Source organism: Bombina bombina, chromosome 3 (assembly GCF_027579735.1).
Source record: "Bombina bombina isolate aBomBom1 chromosome 3, aBomBom1.pri, whole genome shotgun sequence".
Classification (NCBI taxonomy): domain Eukaryota; kingdom Metazoa; phylum Chordata; class Amphibia; order Anura; family Bombinatoridae; genus Bombina; species Bombina bombina.
Window position 1 is genome coordinate 1196967061 of NC_069501.1, and position 23308 is coordinate 1196990368.

A 23308-nucleotide genomic window follows, 5' to 3' on the forward strand; every position below is an offset into this window, starting at 1 on the left:
GCACTCCCACTAGGCGAACTAGGCAGCCGCCTAGAGCGCACTGCCGCCTAGGGCGCAGCCAGCCCGAGCCTAAGTTATGCCGGTGAGCAGAGGAGCCCAAACCCTGACGGGGGTACTGGCAAAGACTATGCATCTTGGTTTGGGGTTTCTGTGGGGTCAGCCTCTGAGTGCTACTCTTAAAATTTAGTGCAGTGGTGCAGCTTGGCCCTTTTTTAGGCTACACAGCTGGAACTTCAAGTTCCAGAATACCGTGCAACAATGGCCTGCAACACAGGAAGTGGAGGGAGCGGAGGTGTTTGCGCGCTTTGAGGGGATTCGCGCAGCGGTGCAGAGATGCTGTGCCGCACACTGTCAAGAGGCAGAATGCATGTTTAGGTTAGAGCCCTCGCTGTGACACACAAATAATATCTTTATTTGCATAGATAGTATTTGTGTGTTGCCCTTTAACACTAATGTATTCATCATCAAAAATAGACAAATGCCATTGCCCACAGCCATATTCCAATTCTGAATGTTTGTGCCTGCCTACTTGATATCTACTAAATGTTACAGAAATAGTGATTTGTGCCTGCCTACTTAATATCTACTAAATGTTACAGAACTAGTGATTTGTGCCTGACTACTTAATATCTACTAAATGTTACAGAAATAGTGATTTGTGCCTGCCTACTTAATATCTACTAAATGTTACAGAAATAGTAATTTGTGCCTGCCTACTTAATATCTACTAAATGTTACAGAAATAGTGATTTGTGCCTGCCTACTTAATATCTACTAAATGTTACAGAAATAGTGATTTGTGCCTGCCTACTAAATATCTACTAAATGTTACAGAAATAGTGATTTGTGCCTGCCTACTTAATATCTACTAAATGTTACAGAAATAGTGATTTGTGCCTGCCTACTTAATATCTACTAAATGTTACAGAAATAGTGATTTGTGCCTGCCTACTTAATATCTACTAAATGTTACAGAAATAGTGATTTGTGTCTGCCTACTTAATATCTACTAAATGTTACAGAAATAGTGATTTGTGCCTGCCTACTAAATATCTACTAAATGTTACAGAAATAGTGATTTGTGCCTGCCTACTTAATATCTACTAAATGTTACAGAAATAGTGATTTGTGCCTGCCTACTAAATATCTACTAAATGTTACAGAAATAGTGATTTGTGCCTGACTACTTAATATCTACTAAATGTTACAGAAATAGTGATTTGTGCCTGCCTACTTAATATCTACTAAATGTTACAGAAATAGTGATTTGTGCCTGCCTACTTAATATCTACTAAATGTTACAGAAATAGTGATTTGTGCCTGCCTACTAAATATCTACTAAATGTTACAGAAATAGTGATTTGTGCCTGCCTACTTAATATCTACTAAATGTTACAGAAATAGTGATTTGTGCCTGCCTACTTAATATCTACTAAATGTTACAGAACTAGTGATTTGTGCCTGACTAATTAATATCTACTAAATGTTACAGAAATAGTGATTTGTGCCTGCCTACTTAATATCTACTAAATGTTACAGAAATAGTGATTTGTGCCTGCCTACTTAATATCTACTAAATGTTACAGAAATAGTGATTTGTGCCTGACTACTTAATATCTACTAAATGTTACAGAAATAGTGATTTGTGCCTGCCTACTTAATATCTACTAAATGTTACAGAAATAGTGATTTGTGCCTGCCTAGTTAATATCTACTAAATGTTACAGAAATAGTGATTTGTGCCTGCCTAGTTAATATCTACTAAATGTTACAGAAATAGTGACTTGTGCCTGCCTACTTAATATCTACTAAATGTTACAGAAATAGTGATTTGTGCCTGCCTACTTAATATCTACTAAATGTTACAGAAATAGTGATTTGTGCCTGCCTACTTAATATCTACTAAATGTTACAGAAATAGTGATTTGTGCCTGCCTACTTAATATCTACTAAATGTTACAGAAATAGTGATTTGTGCCTGCCTAATTAATATCTACTAAATGTTACAGAAATAGTGATTTGTGCCTGCCTACTTAATATCTACTAAATGTTACAGAAATAGTGATTTGTGCCTGCCTACTTAATATCTACTAAATGTTACAGAACTAGTGATTTGTGCCTGACTACTTAATATCTACTAAATGTTACAGAAATAGTGATTTGTGCCTGCCTACTTAATATCTACTAAATGTTACAGAAATAGTGATTTGTGCCTGCCTACTTAATATCTACTAAATGTTACAGAACTAGTGATTTGTGCCTGACTACTTAATATCTACTAAATGTTACAGAAATAGTGATTTGTGCCTGCCTAATTAATATCTACTAAATGTTACAGAAATAGTGATTTGTGCCTGACTACTTAATATCTACTAAATGTTACAGAAATAGTGATTTGTGCCTGCCTACTTAATATCTACTAAATGTTACAGAACTAGTGATTTGTGCCTGACTAATTAATATCTACTAAATGTTACAGAAATAGTGATTTGTGCCTGCCTACTTAATATCTACTAAATGTTACAGAAATAGTGATTTGTGCCTGCCTACTTAATATCTACTAAATGTTACAGAAATAGTGATTTGTGCCTGACTACTTAATATCTACTAAATGTTACAGAAATAGTGATTTGTGCCTGCCTACTTAATATCTACTAAATGTTACAGAAATAGTGATTTGTGCCTGCCTAGTTAATATCTACTAAATGTTACAGAAATAGTGATTTGTGCCTGCCTAGTTAATATCTACTAAATGTTACAGAAATAGTGACTTGTGCCTGCCTACTTAATATCTACTAAATGTTACAGAAATAGTGATTTGTGCCTGCCTACTTAATATCTACTAAATGTTACAGAAATAGTGATTTGTGCCTGCCTACTTAATATCTACTAAATGTTACAGAAATAGTGATTTGTGCCTGCCTACTTAATATCTACTAAATGTTACAGAAATAGTGATTTGTGCCTGCCTAATTAATATCTACTAAATGTTACAGAAATAGTGATTTGTGCCTGCCTACTTAATATCTACTAAATGTTACAGAAATAGTGATTTGTGCCTGCCTACTTAATATCTACTAAATGTTACAGAACTAGTGATTTGTGCCTGACTACTTAATATCTACTAAATGTTACAGAAATAGTGATTTGTGCCTGCCTACTTAATATCTACTAAATGTTACAGAAATAGTGATTTGTGCCTGCCTACTTAATATCTACTAAATGTTACAGAACTAGTGATTTGTGCCTGACTACTTAATATCTACTAAATGTTACAGAAATAGTGATTTGTGCCTGCCTAATTAATATCTACTAAATGTTACAGAAATAGTGATTTGTGCCTGACTACTTAATATCTACTAAATGTTACAGAAATAGTGATTTGTGCCTGCCTACTTAATATCTACTAAATGTTACAGAAATAGTGATTTGTGCCTGCCTACTTAATATCTACTAAATGTTACAGAAATAGTGATTTGTGCCTGCCTACTTAATATCTACTAAATGTTACAGAAATAGTGATTTGTGCCTGCCTACTTAATATCTACTAAATGTTACAGAAATAGTGATTTGTGCCTGCCTACTTAATATCTACTAAATGTTACAGAAATAGTGATGTGTGCCTGCCTTATTAATATCTACTAAATGTTACAGAAATAGTGATTTGTGCCTGCCTACTTAATATCTACTAAATGTTACAGAAATAGTGATTTGTGCCTGCCTACTTAATATCTACTAAATGTTACAGAACTAGTGATTTGTGCCTGACTACTTAATATCTACTAAATGTTACAGAAATAGTGATTTGTGCCTGCCTAATTAATATCTACTAAATGTTACAGAAATAGTGATTTGTGCCTGACTACTTAATATCTACTAAATGTTACAGAAATAGTGATTTGTGCCTGCCTACTTAATATCTACTAAATGTTACAGAAATAGTGATTTGTGCCTGCCTACTTAATATCTACTAAATGTTACAAAAATAGTGATTTGTGCCTGCCTACTTAATATCTACTAAATGTTGCAAAAATAGTGATTTGTGCCTGTCTACTTAATATCTACTAAATGTTACAGAAATAGTGATTTGTGCCTGCCTACTTAATATCTACTAAATGTTACAGAAATAGTGATTTGTGCCTGACTACTTAATATCTACTAAATGTTACAAAAATAGTGAATTGTGCCTGCCTACTTAATATCTAATAAATGTTACAGAAATAGTGATTTGTGCCTGCCTACTTAATATCTACTAAATGTTACAGAAATAGTGATTTGTGCCTGCCTACTTAATATCTACTAAATGTTACAGAAATAGTGATTTGTGCCTGCCTACTTAGTATCTACTAAATGTTACAGAACTAGTGATTTGTGCCTGCCTACTAAATATCTATTAAATGTTACAGAAATAGTGATTTGTGCCTGACTACTTAATATCTACTAAATGTTACAGAAATAGTGATTTGTGCCTGCCTACTTAATATCTACTAAATGTTACAGAAATAGTGATTTGTGCCTGCCTACTTAATATCTACTAAATGTTACAGAAATAGTGATTTGTGCCTGCCTACTTAATATCTACTAAATGTTACAGAAATAGTGATTTGTGCCTGCCTACTTAATATCTACTAAATGTTACAGAAATAGTGATTTGTGCCTGCCTACTTAATATCTACTAAATGTTACAGAAATAGTGATTTGTGTCTGCCTACTTAATATCTACTAAATGTTACAGAAATAGTGATTTGTGCCTGCCTACTTAATATCTACTAAATGTTACAGAAATAGTGAATCAACATTTTATTACCTTATCTCTGCTATATCGCACTGGGAGTGTAATTTCTTCTGCTGGCTGTGTTTACAAAGCTTATCTATAGCTGGTACGCGCGGCCACAAACTTTCAGAATAGGTGGGGATACCACATGCTAAATTAACAATTTCAAATGCCAATATAAGGGTAAAGGAGCTACTTGTAAACAATTTAATACACTCCAGCAGGTAAAGTGGATCATTGGGAACAAATTAAAGGGGAGAAATGTTTTGAGTAAACTGTCCCTTTAAGTAGGCAGGCACAAATCACTATTTCTGTAACATTTAGTAGATATTAAGTAGGCAGGCACAAATCACTATTTCTGTAACATTTAGTAGATATTAAGTAGGCAGGCACAAATGTTGATTTTCCATTGTTCTCTCAAAGTATTGGTGATTGTTTTAAGGACAGATATAAGATAAAGAAGCAGGTATATGTGCACAATGTGATACAGTAATGAGATCTGATTATACCTACAAGATCAACCTATTTTATTAGGCTGTGGCTTCAAAACACAAAATCAGAGCTTTAATATACAGAAATAAACCTTAAAAAGCTAATTTTCATACATTTTTTTACTCTGCAGTTGGTAAAAAAAGCAATTGTAAACACATTAAGGGAAAAACTATTTTACAGTATACTGTCCCTTTAATATCTACTAAATGTTACAGAAATAGTGATTTGTGCCTGCCTACTTAATATCTACTAAATGTTACAGAAATAGTGATTTGTGCCTGCCTACTTAATATCTACTAAATGTTACAGAAATAGTGATTTGTGCCTGCCTACTTAATATCTACTAAATGTTACAGAAATAGTGATTTGTGCCTGCCTACTTAATATCTACTACATGTTACAGAAATAGTGATTTGTGCCTGCCTACTTAATATCTACTAAATGTTACAGAACTAGTGATTTGTGCCTGCCTACTTAATATCTACTAAATGTTACAGAAATAGTGATTTGTGCCTGCCTACTTAATATCTACTAAATGTTACAGAAATAGTGATTTGTGCCTGCCTACTTAATATCTACTAAATGTTACAGAAATAGTGATTTGTGTCTGCCTACTTAATATCTACTAAATGTTACAGAAATAGTGATTTGTGCCTGCCTACTTAATATCTACTAAATGTTACAGAAATAGTGATTTGTGCCTGACTACTTAATATCTACTAAATGTTACAGAAATAGTGATTTGTGCCTGCCTACTTAATATCTACTAAATGTTACAGAAATAGTGATTTGTGCCTGCCTACTTAATATCTACTAAATGTTACAGAAATAGTGATTTGTGCCTGCCTACTTAAAGGGACAGTTTACTCAAAACATTTCTCCCCTTTAATTTGTTCCCAATGATCCACTTTACCTGCTGGAGTGTATTAAATTGTTTACAAGTAGCTCCTTTACCCTTATATTGGCATTTGAAATTGTTAATTTAGCATGTGGTATCCCCACCTATTCTGAAAGTTTGTGGCCGCGCGTACCAGCTATAGATAAGCTTTGTAAACACAGCCAGCAGAAGAAATTACACTCCCAGTGCGATATAGCAGAGATAAGGTAATAAAATGTTGATTTTCCATTGTTCTCTCAAAGTATTGGTGATTGTTTTAAGGACAGATATAAGATAAAGAAGCAGGTATATGTGCACAATGTGATACAGTAATGAGATCTGATTATACCTACAAGCTCAACCTATTTTATTAGGCTGTGGCTTCAAAACACAAAATCAGAGCTTTAATATACAGAAATAAACCTTAAAAAGCTAATTTTCATACATTTTTTACTCTGCAGTTGGTAAAAAAAGCAATTGTAAACACATTAAGGGAAAAACTATTTTACAGTATACTGTCCCTTTAATATCTACTAAATGTTACAGAAATAGTGATTTGTGCCTGCCTACTTAATATCTACTAAATGTTACAGAAATAGTGATTTGTGCCTGCCTACTTAATATCTACTAAATGTTACAGAAATAGTGATTTGTGCCTGCCTACTTAATATCTACTAAATGTTACAGAAATAGTGATTTGTGCCTGCCTACTTAATATCTACTAAATGTTACAGAAATAGTGATTTGTGCCTGACTACTTAATATCTACTAAATGTTACAGAAATAGTGATTTGTGCCTGCCTACTTAATATCTACTAAATGTTACAGAAATAGTGATTTGTGCCTGACTACTTAATATCTACTAAATGTTACAGAAATAGTGATTTGTGCCTGACTACTTAATATCTACTAAATGTTACAGAAATAGTGATTTGTGCCTGCCTACTTAATATCTACTAAATGTTACAGAAATAGTGATTTGTGCCTGCCTACTTAATATCTACTAAATGTTACAGAAATAGTGATTTGTGCCTGCCTACTTAATATCTACTAAATGTTACAGAAATAGTGATTTGTGCCTGCCTACTTAATATGTACTAAATGTTACAGAAATAGTGATTTGTGCCTGACTACTTAATATCTACTAAATGTTACAGAAATAGTGATTTGTGCCTGCCTACTTAATATCTACTAAATGTTACAGAAATAGTGATTTGTGCCTGCCTACTTAATATCTACTAAATGTTACAGAAATAGTGATTTGTGCCTGCCTACTTAATATCTACTAAATGTTACAGAAATAGTGATTTGTGCCTGCCTACTTAATATCTACTAAATGTTACAGAAATAGTGATTTGTGCCTGACTACTTAATATCTACTAAATGTTACAGAAATAGTGATTTGTGCCTGCCTACTTAATATCTACTAAATGTTACAGAAATAGTGATTTGTGCCTGCCTACTTAATATCTACTAAATGTTACAGAAATAGTGATTTGTGCCTGCCTACTTAATATCTACTAAATGTTACAGAACTAGTGATTTGTGCCTGACTACTTAATATCTACTAAATGTTACAGAAATAGTGATTTGTGCCTGCCTACTTAATATCTACTAAATGTTACAGAAATAGTGATTTGTGCCTGACTACTTAATATCTACTAAATGTTACAGAAATAGTGATTTGTGCCTGCCTACTTAATATCTACTAAATGTTACAGAAATAGTGATTTGTGCCTGCCTACTTAATATCTACTAAATGTTACAGAAATAGTGATTTGTGCCTGCCTACTTAATATCTACTAAATGTTACAGAAATAGTGATTTGTGCCTGCCTACTTAATATCTACTAAATGTTACAGAAATAGTGATTTGTGCCTGCCTACTTAATATCTACTAAATGTTACAGAAATAGTGATTTGTGCCTGCCTACTTAATATCTACTAAATGTTACAGAAATAGTGATTTGTGCCTGCCTACTTAATATCTACTAAATGTTACAGAAATAGTGATTTGTGCCTGCCTACTTAATATCTACTAAATGTTACAGAAATAGTGATTTGTGCCTGCCTACTTAATATCTACTAAATGTTACAGAACTAGTGATTTGTGCCTGCCTACTTAATATCTACTAAATGTTACAGAAATAGTGATTTGTGCCTGCCTACTTAATATCTACTAAATGTTACAGAAATAGTGATTTGTGCCTGCCTACTTAATATCTACTAAATGTTACAGAAATAGTGAATTGAGATAAATTAATCATAATAGATCAATATACATTTGTTGCTTTCTTTTTTTTTTACCTCTACTCTATTGGAGTTGGGGGATAATTGTGTAAATTCAAAATAAGTTTCACTTCGTCAACTTTTTTATTATTATAAACATTATTTTATAAAACCCGTTTTTTCTTTCATGATTCAGATAGGGCTTTCAATTTCAAGCAATTTTCTAATTTACTCCTACTATAATTTTTTGTTTGTTCTCTTGGTATCTATATATGAAAAGCAGGAATGTAAGCTTAGGAGCTAGACCATTTTTGCTTCAGCACATGGGTAGCACTTGCTGATTGGTAGTAGCTAAATGTAGCCACCATTCAAGCAAGTGCTACCCAGGGTTCCGAGCCAACACTGGGCCTGCTCCTAAGCTTACATTCCTGCTTTTTCAAATAAAGATTCCAAGAGAACAAAGAAAAATTGATAAAAGTAGTAAACTAGAACATTGCTTAAAATTGCCTGCTCAATCTGAATCGTGAAAGTAAAAAAATTGGGTTTAATAGCCCTTTAAAGGGACACTGAACCCATTTTTTTTTCTTTTATGAGTAAAATAGAGCATGACATTGTAATCAACTTTCTAATTTACTCCTATTATCAAATTTTCTTTGTTCTCTTTCTATCTTTATTTTAAAAGCAGGAATGTAAATCTTAGCAGCCAGCCCATTTTAGGTTCAGCACTATGGATAGCGCTTGCTTATTGGAGGCTTACATTTACCCACTAATAAGTAAGCATAACCCAGGTTCTCAACCAAGAGAACGAAGAAAAATTGATAGTAGGAGTAAATTAGAAAGTTGCTTAACATTGCTCTATCTGAATCATGAAAGGAAAAAAAATTGGGTTTAGTGTTCCTTTAAGTATAACAAGTCACAATTAGCATATCATTTTCTTTGTATTATTTGTTAACTTTTCCAATGTATTTACTGAATTAGTTGTTTTGTCTTGGGGATTCTGAGTATAGTACAGACACTATCCATTTAAAATGAATAGGTGAAGTCTGTTTTATCAGCGTAGAGTGCAAATCTCATATCTATTTGGTTTTCGATAAAGGTTATCAGCTAGGAACACATTCTCAGTTGTGCATTGCTACACTACCATCTATTACAGTGTAAAAACATTATTAGCAACAGACCTCATGCAGTGCTTACATTCTGTAAAGACTGCAACATGCACACAGCAGTAATAAAAGAAATACCATTATCAGAGCGTTACAAGATTTGTAATCCCCTAGTTCACAAATCTTATGGAACCAACTGTGTCATTTCTTGCAGAAAATAATTGGAGAAAAATACCATGCTTTGAACTCCAGGCTTATTATTGGACGTCCCAGATGGAAACTTTTGTTTGATGAAATAGCCAAAGCTAACAGGCGGTGAGTACCACTCATAGGTATTCCAGAATGATAAGGAGGGAAGAGATTAGCATAGTGCATGAGACGCTCTGTTAGCTTTATGTTTGTCATTTATGGTGTCTTTATCTAATATCACAGATGTTACAGTCTCTGATGTCACTTGTGTATTTTTTTGTTCAACAGTTTTCTGGGTAGTAGGAAACAAAGCAGGAAAAAATATTGTTTTAATTCAATTTATGGCAAATGGAATTAGAAGGGAGTATGTAATAATGGACTCACCATTTCTGGATTAATGCTTTAAATGTTCTAGTAAGGTTTACATCCCTGATAATTAGCTCTGCAAAATAAATAGATGCACAAATTGCAAAATAACTTAAAGTGATGGTAATTCCTAGCGTTTGTGAAAGGCTAGGATTTACCATTGGAACAAATAAAGGGAACTTTCATTCATGAAGCATAAAATACTTCATGCTGAAAGCTCCTTTATTTGTTTGAAGCGTTCATCGCACTGAGCTGCTCTGGCAGCCCGCAGCAAAACGCTATTTTGTTGTGAGGTGATGTTTCCACCTCTTAACAAAAAGCTGGCTCAAAACAAAAAAAGGAAATTTCAACATTAAGTATTTTATACTTCACCATAAAAATAACGTTTTCCATAACTTTTTGATAGTGATATAAATATATTTTAATAACAATATTATTCATTTCTGTAATCAGTTTTTTCTTTCTTTCTTTCTTTCTTTCTTTCTTTCTTTCTTTCTTTCTTTCTTTCATACCTGTAATTACAAAATATTCCTGTTGTTTAATTATAGAGTAAGATATCAGCCACATTTTTTTAAAAAAACGTAACGCAGCCCCATTGATGTCTATGGGGAAAAATAAATAACGTTTAAACCTAACACCCTAACATAAACCCCAAGTCTAAACCCCCCTAATCTGCCCCCCACCGATATCGCCGCCAACTACATAATGTTATTAACCCCTAATCTTCCGCCCCCGATATCGCCGCCAACTTAATAAATCTATTATCCCCTAATCGGCCGCTCAAGATCTCGCCGCCACTATACTAAAGTTATTAACCCCCATTCCGCCGCACCCCAACATCGCCCACACTATATTAAAGTTATTAACCCCTATTCTGCCGCTCCCCGACATCGCCACAACTAAATTAAGTTATTAACCCCTAAACCTCTGGCCTCCCACATCACTACCACTAAATACATCTATTAACCCCTAAACCGCCAGCCCCCCACATCGCAAGAATCTAAATTAACCTATTAACCCCTAAACCTAACCCTAATGTAACCCTAACCCTAATGCAACTCTAACCCTAACACCCACTAACTTTAACATAATTAAACTAGAGCTAAACTAAAGTTACAATTATTAACTAAATAATACCTATTTAAAACTAAATACTTGCCTGTGAAATAAAACTTAAGCAAGCTACAATATAACTAATAGTTATATTGCAGCTAGATTAGGTTTTATTTTTATTTCACAGGTAAGTTTGTATTTATTTTAACTAGGTAGACTAGTTAGTAAATAATTATTAACTATTTACTAACTATCTAGTTAAAATAAATACAAACTTACCTGTGAAATAAAACCTAACCTGCCTTACACTAAAACCTAAAATTACAAAAAATAAAAATCACTAAATTACAAAAAAATAAAAAACGAAATTACACCTCATCTAATAGCCCTATCAAAATAAAAAAGCCCACCCAAATTAAAAAAAAATCCTACCCAATAAACTACCAATAGCCCTTAAAAGGGCTTTTTGTGGGACATTGCCCCAAAGATATCAGCTCTTTTACCTGTAAAAAAAAAAACACAAAGACCCCCCCAACAGTAAAACCCACCACCCGACCAACCCCCCCAAAATAAAAAACCTAATTCTAAAAAAACTAAGCTACACATTGCCCTGAAAAGGTCATTTGTATGGGCATTGTCCTTAAAAGGGCATTTAGCTCTTTTACTGCCCAGACCCTAAACTAAAAAAAACACCCAAAAACCCTTAAAAAAGCCTAACACTAACCCCCTACAATCCACTTACAGTTTTTGAAGTCCCGCTTGAACAATCTTCATCCAGGCGGTGAGAAGTCTTCATCCAGGCAGCCTCTTCAATCTTCATCCCGGTGGCGAAGTCCTCATCCAAGCGGCGTGAACTCTTCATCCAGACGGCCTCTTCAATCTTTGAATTAGCCAATAGAATGAGACCTGCTTGAATCCTATTGGCTGATTTGAACAGCCAATAGGATTTTAGCAGCTCTAATTCCTATTGGTTGATTCAAATTTTTCAGCCAATAGGAATGCAAGGGACGCCATCTTGAATTGCGTCCCTTGCATTGAAGATTCAGTGTATGGCAGCGACCGTATGAAAAGGATGCTCCGCGCCAGATGTCTTTAGGATGGACCCGCTCGGCGCTGCCGGGATCAAGATAGAAGATGCCGTCTGGTTGAAGATTGAAGAGGCCGTCTGGATGAAGATTTCTTGCCGCCTGGATGAAGGTCGTTCAAGCGGGACTTTAAAAACTGTAAGTGGATCGTCGGGGGTTAGTGTTTTTTAAGTTTTTTTTGGTGGGGGGTTTTTTAGTTTAGGGTTTGGGCAGTAAAAGAGCTAAATGCCCTTTTAAGGGCAATGCCCATACAGATGCCCTTTTCAGGGCAAAGGATAGCTTAGGTTTTTTTAGAATTAGGTTTTTTATTTTGGGGGGTTGGTTGGGTGGTGGGTTTTACTGTTGGGGGTGGTCTGTGTTTTTTTTTACAGGTAAAAGAGCTGATATCTTTGGGACAATGCCCCACAAAAGGCCCTTTTAAGGTCCATTAGTAGTTTATTGTAGGCTAGGGTATTTTTTATTTTGAGTGGGCTTTTTTATTTCATTTCGTTTGTTATTTTCCGTAATTTAGTATTTGTTATTTTTGTAACTTAGTATTTTTTATTTTTTTTTATTAGATAATTTTTAGAATAGTGTTAGGATTTTTTAAATGTGTAGTTTATTTTATTGGTAATTAGTTTAATTTTAGTTTAATAATTATATTAGTTTAATTTTTAGTTTAAACTTAGTTTTTTTAATTTGACAGGTAAGTTTTAGTTTAATTTAAGCTAGGGGAATTGTATATTTAATATAAAGTTAAGGGCGTTAGGTTTAGGGGTTACTAGTTTAAGTTAGTTTATTTTGATGTGGGGGGCTTTTGGTTTAAGGGTTAATAGTTTAATTTAGTATATTTCAGTGGGGGGGGCTGGCAGTTTAGGGGTTAATAGGTTTATTATAGTGGCGGCGGTGTAGAGCTTAATAACTTTAGTATAGTGGTGACGATGTCAGGGAGCGGCGGAATAGGGTTTAGTAAATTTTATTAGTGGTGGCGATGTCGGGAGCGGCAGATTAGGGGTTAATACGTTTATTATAGTGTTGGCGATGCGGGAGGGCCTCGGTTTAGGGGTTAATAGGTAGTTTATGGGTGTTAGTGTACTTTGTAACAGTTTAGTTTATGTTACAGATTTGTAGCGTAAAACTCATAACTACTGACTTTAGATGGCGTTACAGATCTTGTCGTTATAGGGTGTAACGCCGTTTTTTTAGTCAGGACGCAAAACTCGTAATACCAGCGCTATGGGAATCCCATTAAAAAATGTCATTTTTTAGAGTGCGGTACTGACGTTGCGTTACAGGCTAAAAGGCTTGCGATACAGCTATACCAACAAGACTCATAATTGCTGCGTTAGGAAAAATTATGCTTTATGGGCCACAACGCTGCTAATTGACTCATAACGCTCAACTCGTAATCTAGCTGTTTGAAATTTATGTCTAGTGTCAATTTGCCTTTGTTCTCTTTGGTATAATTTGTTGAAAAGCATACCTAGGAAGGCTCAGGAGTAGCAGTGCCCTTCAGGGATCTATCTGATGATTGGTGGCTACACACATAGAGTCTTCTAATTGGTTCACTATATGGGGCATATTTATCAAGGTCTGGCGGACCTGATCCAACACTGCGGATCAGGTCTGCCAGACCTCGCTGAATACGGCGAGCAATACGCCCCTATGTGTTCAGCTAAGTCCCACTAGAGCATTGCTGCCATGCAGCCAGTTTTAACTCTGTATTAAACATATTTGAAGCAGTTAAACACACATTTATACATAAGCAGTAGTGCAATAATAAAATACATTAAAGTATTTTAGTTTGGTACTTTAAAGGTACAATGTACTGTAAAAAATGTGTGTTCCCAGTGATACATTTTATCTGCTGTAGTGTATTAAATTGTTTATACATAGCTTCTTTACCATTATTTTGTCATATGAAATAGCTGCTTTGCATGTTAAAACCTATACAGAACGTGGAGCAGTATTTGCGTTTTCGCTATAGCGATAACTCCGCTAGAATTAAGGTTTTTCCACTAGTCGGATTGCGCTGGTATTACAATAAAATACATATTTTGTGCTAGCAGTAAACCGACTAGTGGAAAAATCGGAACTTACAATATTGAGTGTGCATTCATGTATTTCCCCATAGAAGTCAATGGAGAGAAAAAAAATTGTAAAAAAAAAAAGAGAAATAAAACCTAACACCCCACTCTTGTGCAAGCACCACCACATATTCTCATTAGTGCTAACCCAACATGAGTAATGATGAGATGTTGAGGTGGGAGGAGTTACACCTGTGCACAGGTACTCAAGGTGATGTGCTGCATTACACTACAGACATGACTAAGGGTTGATAGCCCGAAACGTAGTCTTGTATTCTGTACCTACTCCTGGTGAAAATAAATAAAAGAAGTTTGATATAATTGGTTGTGATGCCTTTCTTTGGAAATCCAAAATGAAAATAGGCCAATGTTCTTTGTCATATTTATTTGTAATATGCACATACCCAATCGCATACTGTAAAATGCGCTTAGCCGCACATACCCAATCACATACTGTATAGTGCGCTTACTCGACATGAAAATAAATATTGCATAAATATACTTTGACACGTTTTCATCTACCTAACTGCAAAGGGCTGCAATGCACTTAGCAATGTATCTGTATGTATCTCTATGTTAAAGTACTTTGGCTGCTTTTTTTTCTAACACACGACAATATCTCATATCTTTGAGACCTTATAACTTTTGTGTGCAATGTTTTTTTTTTAAATAATTTTTATTAGATAGTTATTATAAGTATAACTGTACTTTGCAATGTATTGTTGATGTTTTTTGTGATACTTTGGGCGCCATGTACTAAGGCGTCAATTTATTCGCACAGACCGTATCAAAATAACCCGCCGGCATTCGCACCATGCAGATGGCAGTTTGTTACATGAATGTACTAAAAACCAAGCCGTAAAATTTTGCGTCTATTGTGTGTCGAAGACAATCGGATTATTGATAACTTTGAAGCTTCGTTCGGCGCGAAAGAGCAAAGTTAAGAAGCAGTCTGCGACCTGATTGGTTTAGTTCTTTACCCACGTGACGATCTAGGTGTCATAATCGTCAGACAAGTGGCAACATCTGGCTGCTGACATGTATAAGAATAACATCACATAATATAATTACCTAATTACCTAACAGCCATCCTTCAGGCATCTCTCCCTCCTCAAACTTCCGATATAACCCAGACTGACGCAAGATATACGAATCATGGCAGGATCCAGGGAAGTTGGAACGGACACTGATTATTTTCATGTTATGGTCACACACCATCTGAACATTGAGGGAATGGTACTGTTTTCTGTTCCGGAAAACTTCCTCACATTCTCGTGATGGTTTGACTGCAACATGGGTGCAATCGATGGCTCCAAGTACATTGGGCATTCCGGCCATTCTATAAAAATTAGACTTTACAGATTGCCACTCTTCTGGAGTCGCTGGAAAGGCACACGTACCTTGGAAAGACGACCATCAAACCATCAATAACTTTGGTTAGGTGCCTCGAAAAAGCAGACTGGCTGATGCCAATTATAACGCTAGACACAGCTTGGAATGAACCGGTGGCAAAAAAGTGTAAGGCTGCCAACAGTTTTAATAGTCCGGGTATGGCTTGTGAATGCGCTGTCATAGGTTCCAGGTATTCTGCTATTTCATAGTAAAGTTCCATAATAGCTTCTCTGTCCAAACGGAATCTCTGGATAATCTCTCGATCAGAAATGCTTTCCAAACCCATACGTGGAAGGAAAACTATAGGGACCTTGATTCTTCTACCTCTCCTTCTTTGCAAGTTGTCAACCAGTGCCTGTATAGCGCTTCTTCCTCGTAATTGAATTAATCGGAAAAGAAACATGTGTAAAAGTGTCTCCATCTTCATTCAGTGATCCAAAAACCAATAATGCTACAATAGTAGTCTAGTCCTTTCACTTAAGTACTTCTACCTGGCGTCAGGTTGAGACGCCCTATAGTTTTCTATTGTATTCGCTACCTAAATGGTCGCGAAGCAAATCACGCGAAGTTACAGTGAAAGTTGGAGCGGACAGATTAGTTGTAACATTCATAATTTCCAATTACAGCGAATTTACGTGCGATCGAACATGTAGTAAGTGGAAAAAGGCTTCGGAACGATCAGTTGCGTAAAATTACGATCGCTGATGAAAATAGTGGTTTTTCTACCAGATCGCAGATTGGTACATATGAGAAGCAGATCGTGAGCGAATTTTGACGCGGAAATACAGACGGACGGTCACTTCGAAGCTTAGTACATGGCGCCCTTTATGTTTTAAGAAAACAGTTAACCACAGCTCTGAGATCCCAGTAATGACTCCAGCATAAATTGCGATTGTGCTAGCACAATCACGATTTAGCTTAACTTGCAAAATCATTAGTGCTCCACTTATGCCCTATATCAGTACTGCAGTAGCTGAAATTACACTCCAAGTTTTGGTAGAAAAAATAGGTACTAAATTGTTAAGTTTCAGTTGCTCTCTCTTATTATTCGGTTTTGTGTATACAGAGAAAGAAAAGATAAATAGGCCTTTGTATATGAAGAGAGTGATAAGATAATTAAGTCTACTCCTTCAAGCTGAGCCAAATTGAATGGGTTGTGGTATCAATGAGCAAAAGCAGATATTTCATAGGCAAAAAATAATCTAAAGGTGCAATTTCCATTATATTTTATACTCTGCAGCTGGTATAGCAAGTAATTGTAGACATATTAAAAGGAAACCAATTTTACAGTACACTTTAAGTACTTGTCATTAATGAATTGGGATGCACCTCCCTATAATTGGCACTATGGTGTTTTTCAATCCCTATGAAAGTGATAAAAAATACATTAAAAAACAACACTTCGCTATCAGAGGAGTTGTCAGGGCAATAAAAGCAGTAGATGGAGACTTTGTGGCCCCTGTGCCTTTGGTTGGACAAACTTTGTTTAATCCAAAACATTTTATATTATTGTATTGCAAAATCAGTTGTCTTAGGTAACAGTTTCTTGAGACTTGTGGCCCAAACCTGCACATTTCCGAACAAAAAGCTATGTGATCAGTGTAAAAATATTGAGTGCTTGTTTTTTTTATTGCTGTTTCAAGTCTTAATTATATGGAGTTAGCTATTTTCTTGCCTATTCCAGTACCAGCCTTCTATTTTACAGTGCTTTGGTTCTTGCGATTGATGGCTGATAATCATTTGCTTGGAGAAATTCAGGTAATAACAGTGTAGCTGCACTTTCAAATAAAATTGTGTTGGCAATCAAAACTTTCAGCCCTTTAAGCTAAAATGTTTTGTAAAACCCAAAAAGAAATGTTAAGTTTGACACAAACAAATCAATTATACTAATCTTTACAGAGGCTGACTTGTACTGCCTTTGTGTACATGACTGCACGGTTGCTGTGATTTCAATACGTTTTATTTCTTCTCTATCAATGTTTATGTATGTTACTGCCAGAAAACTACCCCGGCACATTTAAAGGGACATTAAAGGGATATTAAACAGTGCTAATATAGTAAAACCAAGTATATTGAATTAAACAAACATAAAAAAGAAAACTATTATGTAAAAAAAAAAGCAAACAACTAACTTGTTTTTAGCAAAATGAGCACTGAGAAATTCTCATTGTAGCCCCTGCCCTCAAGGAGATAACAGAGCAGACATATTTTAAACTTAAGGTGCATTCTGCCTCTACTGAGAATGAGCAAAACAAACTTAGGGCTAGATTACAAGTGGCACGATAGCGTTAGCTTGCAATATTTAATTTTACAAGTTAAAAGTAAACGCGACTACAAGTGAAGCGCAAACGTTTGCACAAGAGCAATATCAGGTTTTCTTGATCGTTTGCACGCAGGTTAATTTGCTCACGTGATCGAGATTTACACTAGAATCATTACTGCGTCCTCAGAGTTGTGGTTAACTGTTACACAAAACAAAAAATTTGCACAAAACACATCAAAAAACATTACAAAGTCCAGTTACACTCATAATAACACCATCTAATAACAATTATATCAAAACAATTAAAAAAAAATATATAGTAACAGCACTACTTCAAAATATAATATAATGAACAAATACTTCTATAAGTAAATTCAGACTGATCTTCTTATTAGGAGGGTGCAAGAGTAAAGTATCGCCACAAATATACACACAATATTACTCAGCAAACCTAAATAATGAAAAAACAACTTTATTAGTATACAAAAAATAGTGAAAAAGAACACCGCTATCTGAAAGAAAGTCACTTCAGATCCCAAATTTTTTTTTTCAATGCTTATTTAGTACTTGTAATCCCAAAAGATGAGGGTGTTAAATGATAACTGACAAGAGGCGTTGACAGTTACATGCAGCGTGAAGAGACTGACATAATTCACTTGGGATTTACCTGCATACAATAAGGGTTCAGAAAAGATTCTACAGAGTGCTGTATTTGTCTTAAATATATCAATATAGCAGATGATACTTGTGGACATTAACTTTGTTGACTAAACCTTGCTTATTAACCCCTTCTAAAATGGGTCATATCATTTAACACCCTCATCTTTTGGGATTACAAGTACTAAACAAGCATTGAAAAAATGTTTTGGGTCTGAAGTGACTTTCTTTCAGATAGCGGCATATTTTTGATTCCCCTAGGGAAGCCTGGGGTATAATCGCTCTTTAGTTTGTATGCATGATGGATGGATGTTTGGAATGGGAAGGACTTTAGACAGTGTTCTTTTTCACTATTTATTTTGTATACTAATAAAGTTGTTTTTTCATTATTTAGGTGTGCTGAGTAATATTCTGTGTATCAAAACAATATTGCACAAAAAAGTTATAAAGGCTCAAATATATGAGGTTTCAGTTGTTGGCAAAGGGCTTTAACATAGGAATACACACAAATATGTTTATATATGTGTAAATATGTATTTATATGTGTATATATGTATTTATAGACACATATACACATTTAAACACATAAATACATATGTATATATATATATATATATATATATATATATATATAACACACAGAGAAAACCCAGCACTCACTTACAAGCTCTCAGCTGAGATTTAAAAGCAAAAATGGAAAGGTTAGTTACCGCATCTGGCCAAATGGGACAAGCCCAGGTACCTCGTCAAGGTCCTTTCCAATACCTGGGACCCTAAAACAGCCACACAATGCAAGCTTTCAAATCTAAACAAACTGGGAACAAGGGAAGGGTGCACAGTCATATGTAATCACCCTAGACATATACAAAACACGGAAGGGAACTGCACTCTCATACCGGACCGGGTACACATCCCATGACCCTGCAACATGCTCAGCCCTGGGTCCCACTGGCACTCACAGGAAGCTGTGCTGTCCCCAGAGTCACAGGCAGTTAACCCCAGACAGGTCTGGGTGCAAGAACCATAGGGAAAATTACAAAACAAATTAATACAACACACAGAGAAAACCCAGCACTCACTTAAAAGCTCTCAGCTGAGATTTAAAAGCAAAAATGCTAATATATTGTTTGAGTCATTTGATACAGATAAACCTGCTACTCATATTTTATTACACCTACTAAAGTTATTAAAGAAGGATAAAGATCTAGAATTGCATGGGAAATATCTTTCTGAATATTTACCGTAAACATTACATCCCAAAGGGCTTCAGAGTGAGAAATGTACCGACCATTGGCAAAAATAACCCTCTGTTTTGTGTGAAATGGTGTCATATATTGAATAAGTGCTCCTTAGATCTTATCTTATTGGTGATACAGGAAGTAAGGGGATTACTTACTATTAGTAAGACTGAAATAGATCAATATAAGGAGGAGAATGTACCAACACTAGTTGAGAAAGGTGAAAGTGATTGGGAAAACAAAATTAAGGCACAGCTTGATCAATATCAGAAGGAATTAACTGACTTTAAAAATAGGAAATTTGAAGCTGTATTAGAAGACTACCGGGAAAAATGTGTCTATAAATAGTGATGTCGCGAACCTAAAATTTTCGGTTCGCGAACCGCGGACTCGAACTTCCGGTATTGTTCGCGAACGCGCGAACCGCGCAAACCGCCATTGAATTCAATAGGCAGGCGAACTTTAAAACCTACAAGGACTCTTTCTGGCCACAATAGTGATGGAAAAGTTCTAACACCTGGACTGTTGCATGCTGGAGGGGGATCCCTGGCAAAACTCCCATGGAAAATTACATAGTTTATGCAGAGTCTGCTTTTAAGCCATAATGGGTCTAAATCAACTAACATTCCCAAAGTGGCTGTCTCAAAACATCCCGGACAGAAGATAGATTGATAGTGATAGATAGGATAGATAGATATACATAGATTGATAGTTAGATATAATCGATAGAAGAGAAATAGATAGATTTGTTAGATATATAATTACCCTAATAAATTCTAATAATCAAACATGCGTTCTTGGACCCAACTAGCTTGTGTCAATTAGTACTTTTCTTAGCACTTTAATCCCTGTTCCCCCCCCCCCCCCCAATCGAGGGAGTTCTATATGGCCTGCCAGATTACCCTGAAAAATTATAATAATAAGACATGTGGTCTGCTACCTATTTTAACGAGGTTGTGTTTTAAGTACTACCATTCTTAGCACTTTAATCTCTGTAACTCCCCCTATTTGGTGAGGTCTATACGGCCTGGATGATTACCCATACAAAATATAATAATAAGACATCTGCTCTTGGTCTGCGACCCATGGTAACTATGTTGTGTTAATTAGTAATGTCCTTCGCATTTTAATAGCTGTTACTCATACTCACCCTATCGGTGGAGGTCTATATGGCCTGCATGATTACCCTTACAAAATATAACAACCAAACATATGCTCTGGGACCCATGGTAAGTAGGTTGTGTTAAGTAGTACTGTTCTTTGCATTTTCATACCTGTTACAACACCAAATGGTGGCAGGTCTATTTGGCCTTCATGATTATCTGCACCCAAACCCAAAAAAAAGCTGAGTGGTCTTAGACTAACACCCATGGCTAACTCAGTTGTTTCAATTAGTACTATTCTTAGCACTTTCATCCCTGTTACGGGCGGTCTACATGTCCATCATGATTAGCCGAACAAAATACTACAATCCAACCTTTGCTTAGTCTTCATAGGCCCTTCATTGTCTGTATTTTGATAGTACAGTTCTTATTATTTTTATAGCTGATACAACACCGAATGGTGGCAGCTCTATATGGCCTGCATGATTAGCCGCACCCAATACAAAAATAAATCCAAGCGGTCTTGGATTAACACCCATGGCTAACTCTGTTGTTTCAAGTAGTACTATTCTTAGCACTTTCATCTCATCATCCCTGTTACTTCCAGGACTCTCGGTGGTGGTGGTCTACATGGCCATCATGATTAGCCTAACCAAATACTACAATCCAACCTTGGCTCAGTCTTCCTAAGGCCCTTCATTGGCTGTATTTTGGTAGTACTGTTCTTATTAGTTTAATAGCTGATACGACACCGAATGTTGTCAGCTCTATATGGCCTGCATGAATAGCCGCACCCAAAGCCAAAAAAAAGCCAAGCGGTTTTGCACTAACACCCATGGCTAACTCTGTTGTTTCAAGTTCTACTATTCTTAGCTCTTTCATCTCATCATCTCTGTTACTTCCAGGACTCTCGGTGGTGGTGGTCTACATGGCCATCATGATTAGCCTAACCAAATACTACAATCCAACCTTGGCTCAGTCTTCCTAAAGCCCTTCATTGGCTGTATTTTGGTAGTACTGTTCTTATTAGTTTAATAGCTGATACGACACCGAATGTTGTCAGCTCTATATGGCCTGCATGAATAGCCGCACCCAAAGCCAAAAAAAAGCCAAGCGGTTTTGCACTAACACCCATGGCTAACTCTGTTGTTTCAAGTTCTACTATTCTTAGCTCTTTCATCTCATCATCCCTGTTACTTCCAGGACTCTCGGTGGTGGTGGTCTACATGGCCATCATGATTAGCCTAACCAAATACTACAATCCAACCTTGGCCCAGTCTTCCTAAGGCCCTTCATTGGCTGTATTTTGGTAGTACTGTTCTTATTAGTTTAATAGCTGATACGACACTGAATGTTGTCAGCTCTATATGGCCTGCATGAATAGCCGCACCCAAAGCCAAAAAAAAAAAAAGCGGTTTTGCACTAACACCCATGGCTAACTCTGTTGTTTCAAGTTCTACTATTCTTAGCTCTTTCATCTCATCATCCCTGTTACTTCCAGGACTCTCGGTGGTGGTGGTCTACATGGCCATCATGATTAGCCTAACCAAATACTACAATCCAACCTTGGCCCAGTCTTCCTAAGGCCCTTCATTGGCTGTATTTTGGTAGTACTGTTCTTATTAGTTTAATAGCTGATACGACACCGAATGTTGTCAGCTCTATATGGCCTGCATGAATAGCCGCACCCAAAGCCAAAAAAAAGCCAAGCGGTTTTGCACTAACACCCATGGCTAACTCTGTTGTTTCAAGTTCTACTATTCTTAGGTCTTTCATCTCATCATCCCTGTTACTTCCAGGACTCTCAGTGGTGGTGGTCTACATGGCCATCATGATTAGCCTAACCAAATACTACAATCCAACCTTGGCCCAGTCTTCCTAAGGCCCTTCATTGGCTGTATTTTGGTAGTACTGTTCTTATTAGTTTAATAGCTGATACGACACCGAATGTTGTCAGCTCTATATGGCCTGCATGAATAGCCGCACCCAACCTGGACTGTTGCATGCTGGAGGGGGATCCCTGGCAAAACTCCCATGGAAAATTACATAGTTTATGCAGAGTCTGCTTTTAAGCCATAATGGGTCTAAATCAACTAACATTCCCAAAGTGGCTGTCTCAAAACATCCCGGACAGAAGATAGATTGATAGTGATAGATAGGATAGATAGATATACATAGATTGCTAGTTAGATAGAATCGATAGAAGAGAAATAGATAGATTTGTTAGATATATAATTACCCTAATAAATTCTAATAATCAAACATGCGTTCTTGGACCCAACTAGCTTGTGTCAATTAGTACTTTTCTTAGCACTTTAATCCCTGTTCCCCCCCCCCCCTATCGGGGGAGTTCTATATGGCCTGCCAGATTACCCTGAAAAATTATAATAATAAGACATGTGGTCTGCTACCTATTTTAACG

General features: G+C 35.9%; 1 protein-coding gene across 2 annotated transcripts in view; it reads left to right on the top strand.

Moving 5' to 3' along the window:
• The window catches only part of NOX4 (NADPH oxidase 4), a 719402-nt gene that overhangs the window by 628377 nt on the left and 67717 nt on the right, over nucleotides 1-23308 (top strand). For both annotated transcript variants that reach the window (XM_053708631.1, XM_053708630.1), the window contains one exon: nucleotides 9689-9789. In XM_053708631.1, coding sequence (XP_053564606.1) covers nucleotides 9689-9789 — 101 coding nt within the window. The remainder of the gene's footprint in view (nucleotides 1-9688; nucleotides 9790-23308) is intronic.